At 39.2% G+C, this 21,518-nt stretch overlaps 1 protein-coding gene across 3 annotated transcripts in view; it reads right to left on the minus strand.

Moving 5' to 3' along the window:
• Positions 1-14,411: 14,411 nt before the first annotated feature.
• Positions 14,412-21,518, minus strand: part of CPPED1 (calcineurin like phosphoesterase domain containing 1) — a 40,147-nt gene continuing 33,040 nt past the window's right edge. For all 3 annotated transcript variants that reach the window (XM_018067439.2, XM_018067436.1, XM_018067438.1), the window contains exon 4: positions 14,412-15,456. In XM_018067439.2, coding sequence (XP_017922928.1) covers positions 15,224-15,456 — 233 coding nt within the window. In that variant the 3' untranslated portion in view covers positions 14,412-15,223. The remainder of the gene's footprint in view (positions 15,457-21,518) is intronic.

Here is a 21,518-nt window from a genome sequence, read left to right on the forward strand (position 1 = left end):
CATGTGTCTGTATGGGTGTGCACTCTCCAGGCAGACAAGGTTAATACTGAATGGCACTACATGAATTCCCTCGAAGAAATTCTCACTTATAATTGGGAGGGGAGGGAAATCTAAAGTAATGAAATTATGAATTATGTTCTAATAAAATTCAGGGCTTTCCCCGTTGTTTAACTTTGAGAAATGTATTTCTTCTACATGAAATATAAAAATGCTGTGAAGTAAGCAGCACTCCCTATGAATAATAAGTGCCAGAAAACAAACACAGATCTTACCAGGTAGAGGTGGGCCTTTGCCAGTGCAGAGGGAAATCCATGGAATGCTGTGCAGGGTCTGGCTTGACAGTGCAGCTGTGTGCATGCAGGTACCAGGAAGCATTGTTGGACTGTACTCATGAATATATGGACCACAGCTCTTTGCTTACAACCTGAGAAAATTTAGCTGGGAGAGCATTAAGGAATGTGTTACCTTATAATAATAAGTAGTTTATTGATTTTTACAAGAGTGGAATGAGGATAGTGAAAGGAAGAGAAGAAGGATCTAGATTGAGATTATTCTTAAGCTTTCTAGTTTGCTCTGCTTGAATTCCTGGTAGTAAAAAGACACTTTTGACTTCAGGATCATTGTTAATGAAACAGGGTAAATGGAAAAGGCAGGAAAGAGTGAAACTGAGATCAAAAAAGTAACAATCTTAATTATTAAATTGAGCTACATATTTTGTCTTTAATGAGATGATAAAAAAATTAAGGTTTTTGAAATGTGGTACTGTGGAGCCATGTATTTGTGTTATAACTCAGTAAAAAGAAGTTTTTATATAAATTTTGAAATTTTATATATGTTAGTACTTGTACATAATGGTACTGCTGACAGTGCTGTGGCCTTTGTATTTTTAACTCTGTATGTTTGCACAGCAACTAACTTTTGTTGGGGAGTACTTCTGTATTAGTTATACTGCATTTGAATAAATACCTCAAGTTCCATGAGCTTCTGAGAACAAACAACACACATGTGCTACACTGGAAATAGTCTGAGCTTGGCCAAAGAAACATTTCAAATGTATGGATAGCACTACATTATTACTGGGAATGTGTTCCTCTCAGTACAGATTGCAGGATACTAAGTTTGACTAGGCAGGAGAAATCTTCACCAATCCTTAGTTGATGCTTATCTTCCAAAAGAAACCTGTTGGCGGTGTAGGAGCATCTTGAAAGTATCTCTGGAGTTAAGACTTGAGTAAAATAGCTATGGAGTGTTTATCCATCATGCTGGATTTCAGAAACAAGTTGAAGGAAGTCCAAAAATACAATTAGTACTATCTAAAGAGAGTAAGTGTATGATATGCCTTGACAGCAAATCCAGCAGGTGAGAAATGTTTATTGAACTAGAAAATTATTGAACACGAGAATATCCATCCTGTTCAGTTTGACATGGTATGTCTGAGTGCAAGCAAATTACTTGACATTGCCCAACTCAAACATGTAAAAATGTGTCAGGTCCCCAAAACTGTGATCAATTCAATATTTTGAAGCATGTTCTTGGGGGGCTTTTTCTTTATTTTGGGGGGCTATGAGCTAATATGTCACAGAGAGATGACCTTTGTAGGTTATTTCCTGTTATTTTCAGCCAATATAGTGATGAGAAACTTTAAAAAATAAAAAATAAAAGCTGAGATTCTTAATGAATTATTACAAAGGAACATGTTAAAGGACACCCCAGTCCAATAAAAAAGAGCAGGTCTTGATGTGTGTACAGTGGTTGGCAATGGCTGGCACTGAACCAGTTATTTGTTTTCCTTTTTTACCCTACACCTTGGTAATGTGCTCAGGCTAATGTTTCTTCATCTAGATTACGGTATTCAAACATTTGCAAGTATTTGTTGTGTGTTTTGTTTTCCATCCATGGCAATGAAAATTACCCTGGGAAGAGTGTGACTAGGAGCTAGGTCTGAGAACCCCAGCTAGAAATTTGGGTTGATATTAGGGAGTTTTAGCAGTGCCCTACACATGACTCTGTAGCTTACATGAAACGAGCAAACAAATAAATAAGAAAAAAGCCCAGAGCTCTCTAATTTCTTTTTTTCACATATATTTTTTGTTTCTGCAAAATTCATTAGAGAAAAAAGCAAGTCAGAATACCTGAAGGTTTACTTAAGGTATACACTCAGTGGAATATGGTTCTAACTGTAGCTCCTCAATAAGATATAAATGTCTTTTCCCCAAACCCTCATCTTGACAAAAAGATTTGGCAGACAAAATTTGTATGTCTACAGTATTAGGCTTCTAGGAGATGAAATACAAAAACACATCTCTTTTTCAAAAGCATGAACTCATGCATTCTAAAAGTTTAAACCCATGGATATTGAAAAGCTGTGATCAGTAGATCAGACTGGCATTTTCTTTGAACAAATAAGAAAGACAGGTTTTAATGATATGAATAAAAATAACCTGCTAACAAGTAGAATCTTACAAAATAACCTCATCCTCATTTGTTACAAAGGACTTCAAGCTCTGTTTCAAGTGGAATGGAATTTTCAGAGTAAAATTCCAGGTTGTTGTAGATGTTGGGACTTCTGTTGTTCGTGGGACATTATGTTCCAGTTTGCCAACTTAAAGACCAGTAAGAAAATGTCTGCAAAATAACATGGCTCAGGTTGGTGCACTTTTAATACCATTGTATTTTATTTAACAAAAATAGAACAATAAGTGGAGCTGCAATCAGAGGGTGCCAAAACAAGAATTTATTTCTCATAAATATTTTATGCTGGGTGTTGAGGGAAGAAGAGTTCAGCTGAAGTGCATGCTCTGAGCAGGGTTTGGATACATGACCTCCAGAGGTCCCTTTCAAAATCAAATTTTCTCTGTTTTGGGGCTTGATGTTTCAACAAAATGTGTCTGCACATATGAAATAAGGTGAAATCATGATTCTGATGTCTTTGCAGACAACAATAGGAGTATTGTAGGAATAGTAGGGAATGTTTTGTTGCCTCCAGAGTACTCCTGCACTTGCACATTAATGTATGAGACCCCATTAACACACCAGAGCAGTTCATGGAGGTCCAAAGAGGACACAGTCGGGCCACACTCCTTGACCCACTTCCCAGCAGTTGTGGTAGATTGTGCTGGCTTTCATTCCTTGGTTAATTTAGCCTTTTCAGGCTTTGCCCAGCCCATCAGCTGTTTAACAAAGCATATTATTGACATTCATCTACTTTATTATTCCATGAAAGACACAATCCTGGGTACTTGAGCTCAACCTGCTGATGGGCTTTGACAAACCCTTCCCTTGGGAGCTGATGTCTAATGATCCCTTGCTTACCAAAGGACTTGTCACAGGGTGTGTGAGCCTGAATCAAAGTTTTAGGATCACTTATCCTGGGCAGGAGTGTGCATCTTGAAGCCTGGCAAACTCTATTTATTTGAGGCTCATATGCACAGGAATATGTTACCAAATAGCAACGTGAAGGACAGTATAACCAGCTGCCCTGTGACATAGCTCTCTAGTTGGTATATGAATATGAAATTATTTCAATGAGCTAAGGTTACTTCTTTTTTTCCAGCACATCAAGAAATAGAAGTATTACATGTGCTTAGAGCTCTAATGTGATTATGTCTCCACAGGATACCAGGATTTAATGTGTTGCACAGAAACTTTAACATATAGAATTAGGCTCTTGCTTACTGTATTTGCAGCCACTGTTGGGGTGAAAACTTGAGCTGACTCTAAAAATAACATAGATTTTGTTTGAACTTTACAAAAGAAAAGAGTATTCCTTGATTGTCATGAAAGAGGTGTCACAGTCAATGAGGCACATTGTAGAAGCATAATTAGTCAGATGATGATCTAGCATTTGCAGGTAGGAACTAACAGATTTATCAGTGGCTTAAGCAAGTTAATTTGGCTGCCTTAATCTATGTTTCATATAATTCCTATGATGAAGAAAGTAACCCAGTTTAATTTTAATGCCCAAGAAGCCAAGAGAAATTTTCATTATTTAAAATTAAAAATAGTTCAAATCAGTGAGATAATATCAAAACAGGGCCTTGTAATATTATTCTAGCCTCATTTCTCCAGAATCCAAAGTAGTAAAAATTTCCAGTAATTCTGTAATTTAGTTATGATCATAAGCACACTTTAAATTGGATTAAAGTTAAGTTCCAGATTAATGTTTCCTATTGCACCCCTCAGGCTGCTTCTTTTGTCCATATTCAGTTTTGATAGCCCTATATGCTGACAGTTCTTGTATATACAAAGGAGAAAGCAATTTGGAGGGCAGTGATCTGGTTCATCCTAATGGATGGTTGTCAAAATTAATTTTCCCTGAGTTCTTGCCCTGTAATTCTCAGTGAACTCAGTGATACTATAGGCCAGTCTCTATTCAGATGAAAACCACAGTGTCTGAAGATGGGCATTTGCAAACAGAAATGTATAAATATTTTTGAAACATTTAAGTCTCTATGCCAGCATTTGCTTTCAGAAGTGTCACCTTTCATATGCAGATCCATTTGCTTCTCTCTCCTCGCATGTAAAAATAACCAATCTTAAATAATTGCAGATACTATATTGTAGGACCTCAGTAACCTGTAATCAGCAAACAAAAGAACTTGCAGTTACTGCAATTCCTGTTCTTTGCCTACAGCACAGTGTGGTTACTGCAGTTAGTGACCATCCCAAAGGCACAATTCCAACCCTGTGCACTTGCAGTGGAGCACTGAGCCCAAGCATTCCCAAGGCAGCTGGGACAGGACATGTGGTTCAGTAGCTCAGTTTTCCATGTTCCATAACATCATCAATGTTTGCCAAGACCTTTTCCCACAGAGCCCTGCTTTGACTGAAGAACTGAAATGGGATGGAATCACAGAAACTCCTGGGGATGTGCTCAGGTGACTTTGAAAACCTGGTCAGTTATTTAATGCAGCAAAGTGAAAAAAAACAAGTGTTTGTCATGGGAATGTTTAAAAACTTGTTGTAAAATTACTTGGCAAATCTCCTTTTTCCTCAGGTTGCCACCATCTTCTACCATTGGTCCTCCCCAAATCTGCTACTAGGTAACTGATGTAAAGGACTAAAAAGGAGAGTGGTATGTTTTGTGTTTGGTAAACACTAACAGACACAGAGCTTGAAAAACAGTTACTGCAAATGTATCTGGCCAGCCAAATTGTTCTGCTGTCCTTTCTGAAGCCACAGATACACACTGTCCTCCACAGGTGCTGCCCTATTTTCTCTCCAGCCTTCAGATGGATGGAATTGTGAGGGAGACTGAGAGGACATTTGCTATTGGCACAGAAATAAATGCATCAGGCTACAAATTCTTACAGCCTATTGAAGAAAACCTATTTGTCACCACAGTGGTGGACCAAAGGTGGTCCAATTCCTCTTGTATGACAGGCATCTATTCTCTGACATGGAAATGTTAATGCTTCCTGCTGCTTTTAAAATCTGTCCCTCATTTTGACTGTGGATTTCAGTCTTTTCAACAAAGGCTTTTTTTTTTTTGTTCAACTCACTCAATCACCCAGATTTCTTTAGTTGTGTTATACCACCTGGAATGGGAAAAATGAAATATTTACAGAAAACTGCTGTCTGCTAGAGGTGAATTATCAGATCCACTTTTCTTGGCACAGATGTTGGAAAGGACTTCATAAAGATTTTTATAATTTGTAGCTCATTGACAAGTTTAATCAATAGTTGTGTGGAGGCTTTCTGCAAAGCTCACACAGTGTGTGGGGGCTGATAGAGGTGTCCCTGTGTGTGCTGGGCTAGATGGCAACGTTGAAGAGGCTGCCTGTGCCTTACAGCAGACACTGGTAGGGTTAAAAAGGTGCATGTGTTGAATACAAGTATGAAAAGGCCTGTTTCTCATGCTTTCTTCTTCCATGTCAGACATTTTCAAAAGAAACCCGTGTTGCTCCTCTGTGCTGGGTGGCAGAGCCATCAGGACACCAATCATCTCACACTTAACGACCCAGCCAGATATCAGCCTGCTTTACTGCCTTCAGCTGGGGAGCTCTCCAAGGGACTGGTCCTGCAGAAGTGTTGTCAGTCAGTTAACCAGGCAGACCAAGTGCTGTGTTTCAAGCAGAAGATGAGGTGAAGAAGGTGAGCTGGACTGGTTTGGGGATTGCTTTCAGTATTTTACCTTCTTGCTCTCATTTTCCCTCGAATGGTATCACCCAGCAGAAAGTGGAAAACATGCTGCCAGGAGTGAAGTCAACAGCATGTGATGAGTGCAGCTGCAATTTGAGCCTACCTAATTGGGAGTTTCTCTTTGTTAGCACCCAGTGTGGTTAATGTGCAAAGATGAGGGGGAGTTCTAATTATGCATTTACTGAATATAACATGTCATAAGATCATTGACAGCTAATCAGAAACTTCCAAACTTGTTCAGCATTCAAAGACAGCTTGTAACCAAATATAAACTTCAAATTTATGCCTTTGTAATGAACCTTATGTAAATTCTGTGTTCAGTGACCTTTAATGAAAAACACACCAGAACCTTAGAAGAATCAAAATGTTGACTGTTTTCCTCTTGGTCTAATTCCTTTAGAATAAGCACAAGAGCTTCTAGAAAAAGTTCAACAATTTAATTCACTAACCAGACCTACAGCATTTGATTTGCCTTAGTTCAGAGTAGTAAAGTTCTAATTTAGAAATAGGGTAAGGAAATAAAATTACTTCCAATGTTTTGGTTGATGTTAAATATTAGGTATTGAATTTCTCCAGTACCTTTGCTACTTTTACACTGTGCTTAGTGAAATTCAATGTCCAGGAGCAGAGATGATGGCAGGCTGGCATTTCTGAACACAGCCCTTCCAAACAATTTGATACCAGGTCAAGTAATCAAATTAGCATATTTTGGAGGATTGCTAAGATTTTAATTTCCTCCTCCTTTGGTGTTACTTAGAAAGTGCCTAACAATTCCAGCACAACAAAATGTTTTTGGATAATGTTTCTCAAGGCTTTTAGAGCCTTAATTTGAGTGAAATTTAGTTCTACTTGGCAAAGGCTGTAATACTATTCAAACTCATAAGGCTTTTTTACTAAAAAGCTTTCTCTGCTAAATGGTTATTTTTATCAAGACTTTTAAGTGCATTAAAATGCATTAGTCACATGTCTTGTTCAGTACTCATCACTGAATATTAGCTACTCAGGGCTGAGGTGATAAAAAGGTGCAATGCACTTGAATATTCAGTAGTACATAACTTGCTGTCATGGCACCCGTTTTCAGGGACAGTTCAGTCAAGGCAAGTTCTGTCTGGGAAAACACCTTCTTTTTGCTTCTGTATTGAGCCCCTGAATGTGGAGAGCTGGCTGGATAATTCCCCTATTTCTGAGCAGAGGTCTTAATTTAAAATAATGTTACTGAATCTAAGTTGTCACCATTAGTGTCCCAATTCACAAGAGTCTTCTGGAAACTTGGCTTGCCCTGTTCCCTCTGTGATGCTTCAGTGTCTCTTACCATAAGGAATCCTATGCACAGTTGGATGCTCTGTTAAGTTTCTGCAGTGAAAACACTGGGCATAATTTAGTTTTCTGGTAGTATTAAAGTAATGAGCCAAAGCTGAGCATAAATGTGAAGAAAAGGTTGTGCGAGTTCCCCAGCTGAGAAATAAATGGTACTGATGGATGAGCTCTGTATTTGCTGGGGTTTTATTGTGTTAAACTGTGCAGTTTCCAAGGTTTTTTTTCTTTTAGCTTGATGACTCTTATTAACTGAGAGACTTCATAATGAAGCCTTTCCCCCCCCACCACCTGGCAAACACTGATGTGCATGTTTTTAAAAACAGGGTAGCTATAATTTGTTTAGGTGAAGTGTTTCCTATGGTCTTGTGTCAGGCTACTCCAATATTTTCCTACAGAGAACACAGTTCATGTCTAAAGCCACAGATGGGCTGACTGGTCAGTGCAGAATAATGAAGAGGGTAAAATACGTTAAATTAAATATTCATTAAAATTAAAAATTGATTGTATTTTCCAAATAATTTCCTTTAAGTATGTTTTTATAATAAGCAGTGACATTCAGCAGTTAGTCAGTGGTGTGTTGTAAGTACCAACACTACTACTCACACAACACTACTCTCTACTACTGTGAGTGAACTTTTTTAATATTATGCTGAACAATTCTGAGCGCTGCCATCAAACATCAGTTTGATCCCTGCCTCATTAACAGACCCTGACTTAAGATGTCATTCATTCAGGTTCATGGGAGGAATAATTAAATATCCTTTGTGTGGTGGTAGTTGAAATGGTGAGAAACCAGGAGTGAGCTGAGTGGGAAGCTCAGTGAGAATTTCCACAGCACCTGGCAGGTGAAGGTTGGCACTGAGTATGTGCTTGGAGCTCTATTTCTGCTCATCCTTGAGGCAGAATGTGCCTGTGGCCAGTGCAGAATGAGAGAAGCCCTCAGTAGTAATGCAAAGGAATTATCTCCCCAGGAGAAATGGGGATCTTTCCATTGTAAAGAGATAATTTTACAGTGAGGAAATCGTTGGGTTGAACAGTCCATTTCTCAAGCTAAAGGGCCCAACTAATTCCAATACTGGCTTTAACTTTACTTAAAAATCATGAGGTAACTTCTGTCCTCTGCAGTGGCCGTGGTTAACTGAGATCTGGTTGCAGAGCTGAGTCTGAACATCTGTCAGATCTCTGAGTGTGTCTTAACTACGTTGTCTGGTTTACAGCCAACTCCAGTTTCTGTGCTCAGCCTCTGCCAGGCTATGTCCTAGTTTCTAAACAGTATCTTCACTATGTTTCAGTCCCCAGGGGCAGTAGCTACACCAGATTTAATTAAAACTGGGAATGCTAATCAGCAGGTCTTCCTGTAACTGTGAGATCTCACACTGTCCCGAAGTTAAGTGGCTTTTGCCTTCTAATATTGTGGGAAATATTGAAAGAATGCTCCTGGGCCACAGATCCCAGAGCCTGCAGTGCCAACATTCTTTACACCTGAAACTTTGGAATAGCAGGAAGTTCATTTGGGGATAGTGTGTCTTCAAACACCTCAGTGCAGGGGTTGCACAACAATTCTGTAAGGCTTTTACTAATGAATATGTGTGAGGAAGACAAAAAGAACCTTGAGTAACTTAATGCCCTTCTCTGCAGTGAATTAGATGTCATTATGTGTTACAGCAGATCCTGTTTCAAGGGCTGGAGACCTTGACTGGGCAGTGCCCAAACCAGGGCAGGGCACCTCTGTGGCCCTCATGGCCTTCTTCCAGGGTGTGTGCTGTACAGAGGGAAGCAGAAGCACCTTCAAAAGCTAGAAAATAGGAAAATGTCCTGAAGCACAGCAGTTACAACTGATAGTTGAAGTCAACAAGGTGAAGAATTATTTACTTTGCTGCTTTAAAGAAAAAGGAGGGGGCTGAGGAAGAGGGAGTAGAGTGGAAATACTAACCAACAAATGTAAATGCTTAAATTTGCATTGCTATAATGTTGTCTAAGAGTATGGAAATTTCAAGGGTTTTACTTTACCTCCACAGGAAGTTTTGTGTTTATATTTTAATTTCTGGGAACCCAAGGGCAAAGCAAAGCAATTAAAATGTTGAAGACTTAAAAATAAACTTCAGAAGCTTCAAGTAAAATACCTTTAGCTGATTAGTTGTACAATGCATCTTTAATGAGAAATAAATGAGGATTGCATTGTTTCTTTGGATAAGAAGAGGCATTAGATATCTGCACTGATAATAGAGGGCTTAGAAATAATCTAACTCAATGAGCTGCTTTTCTAGAAGAAAAATAGGAAACTTCTACACAGCCTAATGCACAGATAAGAAAAACAGTGAAACAATAAATTTGTGAAGGTCCCTTCAGTATTTACTGGAGGTGAATTTTAACATAGTCCTGTCACTTTTTTTGATCTGTTTGGTAAGTATCCATGTTTCTCTGTTTTTGTCAAACTGTTAGTTTGTCTTTAAGTCTGATTTTAATGCAGACTAATTTATATTAAAAGTGCCGGCAGTAAAATTTAGAATTAATTTTGAATGATCACATGTAAACCACTACCTCCTGTATTTACCCACAGCAAACAAAATTCTATTAAAAACAGGGCTCAGAAAGAGACTTTACAAAATATTCTTCACAGTTATCCATCATGGTAGTGTATCAAAAAAAAGGGAATACGAAAAGTCCTTTGATTGGGAAGATTGGCAGCATTTGTGATTTTAAATCAATTGAATTTTCAATATGCATTTATTGTCCGGGTTAAATTGCTGCACAGTAAAAAGGAGTGCTGCTCTCTGAGCAATAATTGGTGTATTTCAACTCTCAAATTGGGTCACAGTTAACAGACAGCACGCTCTGTTATTGCTCTTTCTCTTTCCTTGCTTTCTTGGAGAAGTGATTGAAGCTGTAATCATTCTTGCATTGAGGCAGTGTGCTGATAAAAACCAATATTTTTCATGAATTATAGATCCTCTTCCTTACTCCTGTTTTTGATGGTATTGTATTGTAGAACAACTTAAAGAACAATGTAGAAATCTGCAGTCTGAACAAAATATGCTGAAATGCACTGAGTGAAGACAGCAATCCCAGTTATTGCTGGAGTTTATCTTTGGTAATGAACACTTCACCTTCTGTATGGGACTAAAATAAATTGGAATTATTAATCTTACACCATTCTACAGTCATCATATTCCTAAACATGCTTTTTAATCAAAATAGAAGGACTAAGAATGGAGGGGGAGACAATACTGCTCTGCAAAGCTCGTGTGCTACGTCACGTTGTATCTCAAATTGCTCCAACAATTCCATAGGTTGGGTAGAGCTTTGGAGACAGTCAGAGCTGTTCCCCTGGAGTGTGTGCACACTCAGAAGGGTGTGGAGGGATCTGTGGAGCTGTAAGGATCCTTGCCCTGGTCTGAACAGTGACCATCAGGGCAGTTGGGAACTTGGCTCTGTGGTTTATGTGAGTGTACAATATTAACCAGTGTTTATGTTGTTAACAGTGAACATTTGTTGATGTTGAGTTGCTGGGAGTATCTGTTTGACAAATGCCACAGGCAGAGAAGCAAATGGTCTGCAGGAGCACCCCATGCACCTAAAGAGTGCCAGGAGAGGATGGTGCCAACTTCAGCCGAGGAGGATGGCCAGCAGCATGTTCTGAGCTGCTTCCCAGTTCAGCCTCATTTCTCACCCACCTCTTCATCTTCTGGTTTTGTGGGGTGACAGCTCAGGCCCTGACCTGTTGAATTCTGCCCTAACCTGTCTGCACTGAGTCTCACCCTCTTAGATTTACTGTATGAGGTAAGGCCACAGGTGTGTGAGAGTCTCAAGGGGATGCTGACAGAGGACACAGAGTGAGGAGCTCCACAGACATGGAGTACAGGTATGATGATTGTATCAGCTCCTGACCTGCTCCTGCTGTAGTAAAAGGCTGGAATGACACCTGGTGGGAATGGGGACTCCTTTCTGCAGCTTGGAAAAAATGAAAGAAAAAGAGGCAAAGGGAGTGGTGATGGTAGGGAAGATGCCCTATCCCATCTCTGTTGCACTCTCACTGTGAAGAGAGAGTGGAAATTAATTGCCAGACCAGTGGAGGGCTGCACATCAGCTTTTATACAGCTGAAGCAAAGTGGGGGGCTCCACCTCCTCCTCATTGGCTATGACAGACCAAGACAGAATTAATAAAAGGGTAAGACTAAGTTCAGCTCAGGCTTTGTAAAAAAAAACCAAAATTGTTTTTGTGCTGTGTGTTCTGTCAGCAGCCTCTTGGCTTCTGTGCTTGCAGTGAACTGGAGGACCCACATTCTCCTGGGGTAATATTATCTTTGTCTCACGTGTATCCAAATCCAAGCCACTGCTTTCCTGCCTGGTGTGCTGTTGACACATTATTCAGCAAATCTCTGGGCAGGCAGGTTGGCTTGTGAAGGGCTCTGATCTTGGTTCATTAGAGCACTATGAGATACCTTCCTGTACTGCTGTGCTTTCTTTATATGGAGAAGAGTGAGAAAGATTTGAATATACACAGATAATGCCATTACCAGTTAATTTAAAAGGCCAAATTGTGTTTTTTAACAATGCTATACCTTTCTAAGCAATGTTCAAGAAAGACAGGGATATATTTACAAGACAGATCTTCCAATTTCTTGCTACCCAAAAGTGAAATAATACCACTATAAATTTAAATAGGACGAGGCTTTAATGGGTCTCCTAGAGAAAAAAATAAGGTGTTTATTAGTAGAAATGTACTAAACTACCTGCATTTGACAAAGTGCTAATGGAGGAAATTACTTGTAGAGAAACAAATGAAAATGTCAATTAAAAAAAAGTAATGGCTCTCTGAGTTGTGGGCTGTGGTTATGGGTTTTTTTCTTTTTTTTAGAGCAGTGCTGGGTATGTTTTTGTATCGCTTGAAAAGGTTTTAATTTGTCTGTGTTGCCTTAGTTCTGTCTGTATTCGTGGGGGTTTTCTGCCCCCCCTTCCCCCTTCTGTATCTGCTGCTGCTTAGCTGTACTTCATTTGGACTGGAGGCTCATTTAACATTCTGGTCTAATGCTTTTTCTCTATTATATATTTTACTTTTGCAATTTATTTAGGGGGCATTTTCCAATGAAATTGTGTCCAAGAGCACAGTGCCTGCATTTATCAGCTTTGACTCACATAATCTTCTGCCTGAGTAACAATTAATAAACCCCCTTTATGTCAGGGACAATGGGATTAGAATGGGTGCAAACTACTCATGACGCCTCCCTCCCTAATAAAAGGAACTAATTTTAAGTGCCAAAACAGATAATCCAAAGAACTTTTCCAAAGAAGCCCTACAAATCTGTCATGGTTTGCCCTCCTTGCTGTGAGCCTGCTGCTGGCTGTGTGAAGCTGCCAGCAGCCATCCCAAGCTGCTGTTGGAATGAACTTCCCTGTGGTGGCTGTGGGAGCTGCCATGTGGCTGTTTGCCTCCTCAGAGGCCCATGTTGGGCCCTACATAGCTGGCCTTGGAAAGCTTTCCTCTATTAGCTCTTTGGAGTAGATGTCTCCTATTTGCCTAAGGAATTTGCCCATCAGCTGGATGTTATTTTGGTAGTGGCAGCAAACAGTGCACTCAAGTCTTACTGACTTTTTGGAAAGGTTCAGAAGCAGTGTGTTCTTCAATTTGTTGCTTACAAATCAAGACTTCTCTCAAAGACTTTGTTTTTAGTCATTTGCCTCATGCTTCTACCTCAGAGTGTACTTAATTATGCAGTATTTGGTTACTTTCACAGGTTGCTCTGGTGTTCTAATATGAATTTTCCACATTTAATAATAGTCATCAAGGTTTATTTCATCCTTTTAGAGGCCTAAAAGAAATCCCAATGAGTTGTGGTCACTGGATTTTTCTCTTCTCTGCCCAGCCTCGAGTCCACTCCCTTGCTCTCTGTTTCACCAGCACTTGGAACTTCCAGTGACATCTTGCTTTAAGGTCAGTCATAAGCTGACACTGACAGAGTTTCAATTACCAACCCTCTGGACATACGAAAATAATGTCCTCAGCATCAAAAGATGGTTTAAAAATTATAACTAGGGTCTCCATGGGTGAATTGTTTCATAATTTAACATATGTTATTTTTCTTGGCATAAACAACATGAGGCATGGTGACAACAAGGACCTCTGCCATTTCAAATTAGCTAAGGTATCAGTATTAATTCTACATTAGCTAATTACCCTAAAAAAGTGATGCAACAGAATTTGTCATTTATGCTGGTAAAAAAGCATTCCTAGTTTATTTTTTAAGTCTTTACTTCACACAGGAATGTCCAGCCACACACCATGGTTAAAAATCCTTCCCCTGACTGTACTATATGAGCAGTGAAAACATTCTCTTATTTTCCATGTGGTTCTCCTGAAAATGAGACTATGAAAACATTCAACTAAGTGAAACCAGGTGCAGAATAAAAGCAAAATCATTTTGTTTTTCTCTGAATCAAACATTCCCTGTGCTCAGGTTGCTGTCCTGGGACCCCAGTCCCCCTCTGGCCCTGTCCAGCTGCAGGTACAGCCCCTCCCCTGGTGCAAGGCAGTGCTACAGAGGTGATTTCACAATCTCAGGAGTCCCACAAATCAGGCTTGAAGGAGCCTCTGAGATAAACTGTTGTGACTAAAATGTAATTAAACTGACTCTTCAGCACAGCATTTCATACCTCTCACCGTATTTAAATACCTGTAATACCCTCTAGGGAACATTCTTGTATGTGAGTATGCATAAAACCTGCTAGAATGCACCACTGCTCAGGCAGCACAAGTATTGTTCAGTGTGTTCCTCCTCTTCAGGTGCCACAGCTGCACCAGCTCTAATTCCAGATAACCTATAGCATGGACTGTAATGTGTTCAACTAAATACTTCAAAAATAAAAACAGGGATGAGTTACTCACATGAAGATTTTTTTTTTTAAACAAATCACATACACTTGCTAAAAAAAGAGGTGGATTGCAGCACATAAACTTCTTTTACAGAATTTATTTTTAATGTCTTATTCCAGTGAAGAAAATATATTTTTTAGGGTTTTCAATATTCTCTAATACTACAGGAAGGCACTCTACATTGCATTTGGAAATCAATGCTCTCCTCTTGTCTACGATTCAACAAAATGACTTCTGACAACAGTATTCTGTACAGAACATTCTCCCCATGCAATTATTCCAACTTCTGTAAAAAGAATATATGCTAATTGAATGGTAGTTAAATTTCAAAATGAAAATAGTTGTTTCACATTTAGTTGCTGTCAGTGGCATGTCTGTAGTAGCCTCATTTATAGACTTTTCGTTGTATAAAACTATATAACAGAAACTATAGAACTATGTAACATTATATGAAACCTTATAATGGATATAACAGAAGCCCAAGCTGTGACTGCAAACCAGAATGTGTTTGTTCTCCTACTGCTGCTGGCTCCAAAGAGCTAAGAAGTAAAGCCTGGGAAATGGGGGGAAATCTGACACGGAGGAAACATGGAATGATCTGGAGGTTGCTTAAAGTCAGTGGGAGTCTGCTGATTTCAAACCTTTTTGAGATGAAGATTCTCAGAGCAGTACTTTTCAATGACACATCACCATATTAGCTCTGCTCTTCTTCCATGTTCCTCACAGGTCTCATTTTCAAAAAGAAAAACACGTCAACAACTTTCTTGTTATTGAGGACAACAAACTGAGAGCTGTTCTGGGACACGGTGCAGTCAGGAATCTGTATTTTAGCTTGGGGAAACTTCATGAAACTGTTTATATTTATCTAATATGGAAAAACCCCTTTGATACAGCTTACTTTTGCTTAGCAAGCACATCCAGCAGCTCTTTCTCTATGCCTTGGCTGCTCAGTTCATTTAAACTGTAATATCTGTGAACCAGCTTTTCCTCTGTGACCACCACCACTCGAAGCCCATGTGTGTCTTCTCCCAGCTGACATCCTATAGCTGATGAAACCACCATTTCCAGTCCCTTGTAGGACCCTCCAGCATTCCTGTGGTAATGCCCAGCAAATACAGCTTTAATGCCTGTTAAAAAAAAAAGGCAGAGAGAGCGTGTATTGGGTTAGCAGTTTACAGGTGTCACGTTTACCTTCATTCCTTACATGCAGCATTAAATTAAAACTAAACTGTTTACCTGCACTTGCATTTTGAACAAATAATTAGTAAACAGAAGTAAATAATTCTAATAGTAATAAATAATTAGTAAAACTTCATTCTGCTCCACCACCTCTGTTTAGGGTTACTGGACTTTGACTTCTTTATGCTCACTGCAAGGTGTGTTTGTCATCTCACCACTCCTTTGGCTAGAGAGAAGGAACAGTTCAGAGGCAGCAGATTAAAATTAGGTACCTGCCTAAAGAATGATGCTACTCAAACATGAATTAAAAGGCAAGGATAGTGGAGCTGTATTTGTCAATTAACATGAAGAAGATTCACTAAGGAGAGTTTACCCAAGGCCAGTGACCTTAAGAAAAAGGGCAAGACAAATAAAAAACACACATGAGAAGGTAAGTTGTAATCTTTGCTCAAGACAGATGGAACAGAGCCAGGTACATCAAAGAAATCTAATAAAGCAGAAGAGTTATAAGAAGAGGGCAAGAAAGATGAGAGCAGCCAGGAAAGGCTGACACCTGCAAGAAGAGTCCAGCTCAGAATGACAGGAATTAACATTTATCCAGTATGGGGTACAAACAAGGCAGGTTTATTCTGATTCCCTCTGTATTTTTAATGACTAAAGGCTGTTCTGTTCTTTTGAAAAAAAAAAAAAACAGATTACTTCTATTTTGGACTGTACTGGAGTAAAAAAATCACTCCCATTATAAACTTGAAAGAAATACATTTGATCTGTGGCAGGAGACAACAATATGCTATTCAGAAAATTTCTGGGTAGGTCTCATGCATGTACCATCCCATCTTGGTCAGGGGTAGCAGAAAAGCTAAATGACAAGCAGAAGCAGGTAAAGAGGACACCCATAATTCATATTTAAGGCTTTATAATGTATTTTGAAATGCTTGACTGAATCATTATCTGATTAGCCAAAAGAATGTTTAAAGAAGTCCAACCATTCTTCCCCTTCTCTCAGAACATGATTTTTTAACAAAAAATCTGCAAATGCTGTCTGATTTTATCCGACTCCTAACGATCCACGTGCCAGGTCTACATTCCTCCCATCCTCCTCAGTAGCCATGGCATTTTTGCAGAACTTCTGAAACAATCTGACATTAAATGAATTGTGTCATTGTCACCTCCAAACCAGTAATTTCTTCCTTTTTTTTCTTCCCTCTTGCAAACACTCTCTACTCACTGCTCACTGCCCTGAATGGCCTTTTGGATTGTCCTTGCAAGTCCAATTCATGCTACCAAACAGATTAAAGAAAAAGTCATTGTTTTGCTAAGTACTTGCCTTTCCTGTCAAAGTTTGCAAACCCACAGGCAGCAGAGTTGGGAATCAAGCTTCTTCCCCAAGAGAGAACATTCTGTCATGACAGAGCTTTTCATTTCCAGCTGATGCCAAATTCCTTCACCACTGAGCCTTTCTGTGCACTAGCCATAGATGCAGCTGAGCATCACAGTCAACAGCATTCACAGTTTGGTAAAAAAATATTCACCAGCTTTCCTGCCAATTTAAGGTAGTGCAGAATTTATTTTGCATGAAAACGTGGAGGTAGGATAAATAGCTAATTTTACAAACAGGATTTGGGATTATGTTTTGGCATGCTTAGTGTAAGATCCTTGGATTTCAGACTCTCACAGCTTCCTGAAATTGCATTTAATCCTATTTTATACTGTTGCGAAACAGAAAAATTACTGGACCAGATGGCTGAAAACACTGGAAATTCTGTTGTTTATCATCAAGTGCAAAACATTTAAATTAATTTTACATTTTGTTACAGAAAGTGTTTAGAGCTGGTGTTGATTTATGACACTATTAAATGACAATTCAAACATTTTTAAACGCCTCTAAAGGACTTAGGTGTAATTTCTCTACTGAAATACAACAGGTTGTGTGCTCCTCGAGCAAAAGGACACTTGATGGTTCCACATAAAGCCTCTGAAAATGTATCAATTTAATACTGAGTGATTCCAAACCCACTAAGTATTCCCTGAAAACCATGACAGAATGATGAGCAAGCCTATAGTGATACCCAGGGATGGACACTGTGATGACAACCCCAAACTTCATTGGTTACTGCTCATATATTCCAGCAATCTGCCACTCCATGCTTAACACAAAATGTATCACCTGCTTAGTCCTGTTCAAGTGGTGGGCCAGAGGGGGCAATCTGTCAGATACCACAACCTTAAATGACATTTAAAAAAATAAAAAGCCAGCAACAACTGATTTTGCCTTCAGACAGCAGGTATTTTATAAGATAGCAGAGGCAATTTAAAGCCGGAGAGCTGTAATGAGAAAAACTGTAATTTCACATGGAAATCCTTATTTCTCTAGCCAGAAAAACCTTCCATGCTTTCTTCTGCAGCAGATTTAGACCTCTTTCACAGTGAATAAATGAAAAGCAAAGGAGGTGAACCCATCTTAAGACAGCTGTCTAACATCAATTCTTTGCTTTTGTGGGAGTTAGCAAAGACTGATATAAAATATATAAACTAGGCTCAAAGTATAGTTAAAAATTAAGCAGCTTGGAAAGCAAAATATAAATTATTCTGCTGTGTGCCTGGGAAGAGCTACACAGGCTTTCATATTTCAAAATCCAAACCCTTTTCAAATAGCAAATGAGTCAAGGTGGAAAACAGAGAATGAGTCATTGTATTGTCCTTCTCAGCTACAACTTGTCTGTTACCCTATTTTAGTGTATCAGTGCTAATTATCCCTGCTCGTGTAACCTACTCATCTCTCTGCTGAGGGACTTCCACTGCAAGGGAGGCAGCAGAACAACTCTGGGAGCTGCTCTGACTCAGCTGCAGGAACCCAACAAAACTGGGGAGGACTTTTTAAATCTTGGGACAAACTCAATTAGAAAACCTCAACAGGCAATGGTGGAGTACAATGGGCTGTGACACAAGGGGCTCTTTGATGAGATTCTGTGCTTTCCAGGTTATTATTTGGGCCCTTAAAATCATAACACAACAAACATGCTTTACAAGTGATGCTGCTGAGATGCTCAACTGCTACCACGTTACAGGTAATAACAGTGACTGTTTGATAACCTTCTCAGTATTTTCCACTTCTTCTGCAGGCAAGCAAAACCACTTTAGTCTATGAAAAAGTTAGGAAAAAGTAACAATCATAAACGCATAGTGAGGTGCAAACCCATATGAAACTCTTTTAGTCACAGAAATAAGTACTCTGCAAGGGAATTAAGTGCTGTCCTTTTACTGGAAGGATCCATGTCCTAAAGTAACATCATCCCACCATTCAGAGAATTTAACCTTCAGATTTAAAAGAGGAAAAGAAGCCAAGACTTTATGTCATCATATATGTAAATCAAGCCCTGACTAAGTGCAATTAGAATGCCAGAGGATACAAAAGTAATAAAGCATTTTTAGTTATGCTAAAAATAAAATAAATTCCACTTTCGGAGAATTCAAGGGAAGATTTTGACAAACCCACCCTAGACAGAGACAGACACCAGGGAAAAAGTGTGTCCCACCAATCACACACCTTTTTTTTCTTCTCTGGGAAATACCACAGCTTCACTACAATGCCACTGAACATCTGCTAACTGCCTACAGAGAGGAAGGTGTTTTGGTGAGTTGTAAGCAATGCAACACAATAGCTGAGACCAGCAAGGATGTGATTTAAAACTTCTTTTATCTCCTGGTGGCCGTGGGAGACAGACTCTGCCTGAACAAGCTGGTGTTTATGGTACTGTTCATCCAAATCCCTCATTTTAGCATATGGATGTTATTCAGATCCCAACTGCACCACACAGGTGTTCAGTGCTGGAATGCCCTTGTGGATCCAGCTGCCTCTGCTGGAATTCAGTGTCTGCTTTAGAAACCTCCCAGGGTAAATTCTGCCCAGACCAGAATTTTCAGGTCCCCTATTTCCAGTGCTCCTGTTAGTTCTTGTTATTGTTGGTGTGTTACATCCTAAACAAACAAACAAACAGGTCACTGCTGGGTATTAATAGAAGCCTCACTGATGTGTTTTGTCTGCAGCAGCACATTTCTGTTCACTCAACTGTATCCCACTCACTTTTGTTAGTTAGCACAAGAAGGAAATCTGAACCAGTCAATGCAATAATTCTAAGATGACAAGCAGGCAATTTACTTTGCTCTTGCTTTTGATCTTTAACATAAAAGGAATCTTAGAGATGTATGCACTCAAATTTAATTTATTCATTTCAGATGTTTTTCAGAAGTAATACTGTCAAGTTGATAGCAACACCCCCCTTTTTTTCCCCAAACTCTGAAGAAAGAAGAGTGTCCTGGCTGGCCCCATTTTTATGGCCCCCTTTAATGTATCCTCAGGTCAGTTAAATGCATCCTGCTATACACTAAAAGACACAGTCCCCTCCCACTACAAAAGAAAAAAATAAAAGTAGAGTTGTGATTTAATTCCTGGTCTCTTAAACAGCAGCTGGGAAAAGGATTGATATAAAAGCTGCATGAAATACTAAAAAATGTCCAAAGAATGGCACCTTCACAGGCATTTCATTATTTGTTTTTTTATGAAATACATAGTGATTTGAATTTAAATGTGACTGGAGGTTTCACAGTATCCATTAACTAAAAAAAAAGCAGGATCCATTACTGCAAGACATTGTTCATACCTAATGGATTACTCATTAAAGAAAAATGGATTAAAATCAGAATAAAGTAAAGAACTGTGCAGTTACTCTAAAAGAAAAGCAAGCAAAATAATCCACATGTGCTGTCTCTGTGATCATCACCTCACATCAGATGCACCACAAACTGACACGGGATTATGGAGAACCTGCTTGGGAAGAAAGGTCTGAACTGCCAAAGGAATTTTTGCTCAGAAAGGACTGGAAGGCAGAGATGCAGGAGGGCTCCACCCAGTGCCTGGCACCAGGGCTTGCTCTGACTGTTCTTGGATCATGAAAACACCCAAACCCAACGAGCTTCAGGCCTGCCTACCAAACATGAGGTTTATGAATCAATCAATATGCAAAAAAAAGTCAGTGTCTTTGCAAAAAAAGGTTTAAATACAGGAATTGATTCTGATTTTAGTCATCAAAAGCTGTCCTCCTGCCATGTAATTTACCATCATTTTCTGATCAAGCACAAAATGTCCTTCTTAGTTCTCATCTGACAAAGCTGAATCTGAAAGACAAAAAGATTTACCTTTTCCAAAGATCGGATCATAACTCCTTTTTTCTGATGGAATAATCCATCCCTACTAAAGAACAAAATACCTATTTTGGTTCAAGTTCTGTGAGCCCTGAGCAGCCTATTTGGCACAAATAATTCATGACATAACAACCAACCAAACCATGGATAGTACCTGAGGAGATGTAACACTTACACATGCTGATAAGCCTTGGAGTCCTCACCAGCTACACCATGAAATGAGTTAATAAACACTTTGGTTTTATGGTAATTCACAGCCTGCACTGTGGCTTTGGGGCTGTAAGGCTACACAGTGGCTTTGGCAAGGCAAGAGGTAAGTGCTGGGGAGAGGGATTCACATCTCATATAGTTCAGCTGCTACCTTTGATGCTTCCTGGATGTTCTTTCATAAGCAGAGTCTTTAAAGCACAAATCAATTTTAAGAAAATTTCAAACAAAATTCGTCTTTTAATTTGGATACCTTTTCCCAAGTCAAAACCACGATGTGAACACTTTGCTCATGGTTTCTACTGCAGATATTTCTCAACAGGAAATTCAAAACCACCTCTGAAGACTTTCCTCCCCCCTCTCATTTCCAGAGTCTGCTTTCTAAATGCAGTTCACCATGTAAGTCATTACAGGAGCTTTGGCAAGCTCTTGTTGATTTTCATCTTCCTTAGTTTAACACTTCTGGTAAGTTGGACAATTTTTACCAGCATTTCCTGTCTTCTCTTTTTCTCTGGCTTCTCTCTTGCAGCTTTGTGACCCACACCAGCACACTGTCTTAAAACCTGCTTTTCTGACAGAGTGGTTGCAAGAGGGAGTTAAA

The sequence above is a fragment of the Manacus vitellinus genome, unplaced genomic scaffold (assembly GCF_001715985.3).
Source record: "Manacus vitellinus isolate BGI_N305 unplaced genomic scaffold, ASM171598v3 scaffold_12_pilon, whole genome shotgun sequence".
Taxonomy (NCBI): Eukaryota; Metazoa; Chordata; class Aves; order Passeriformes; family Pipridae; genus Manacus; species Manacus vitellinus.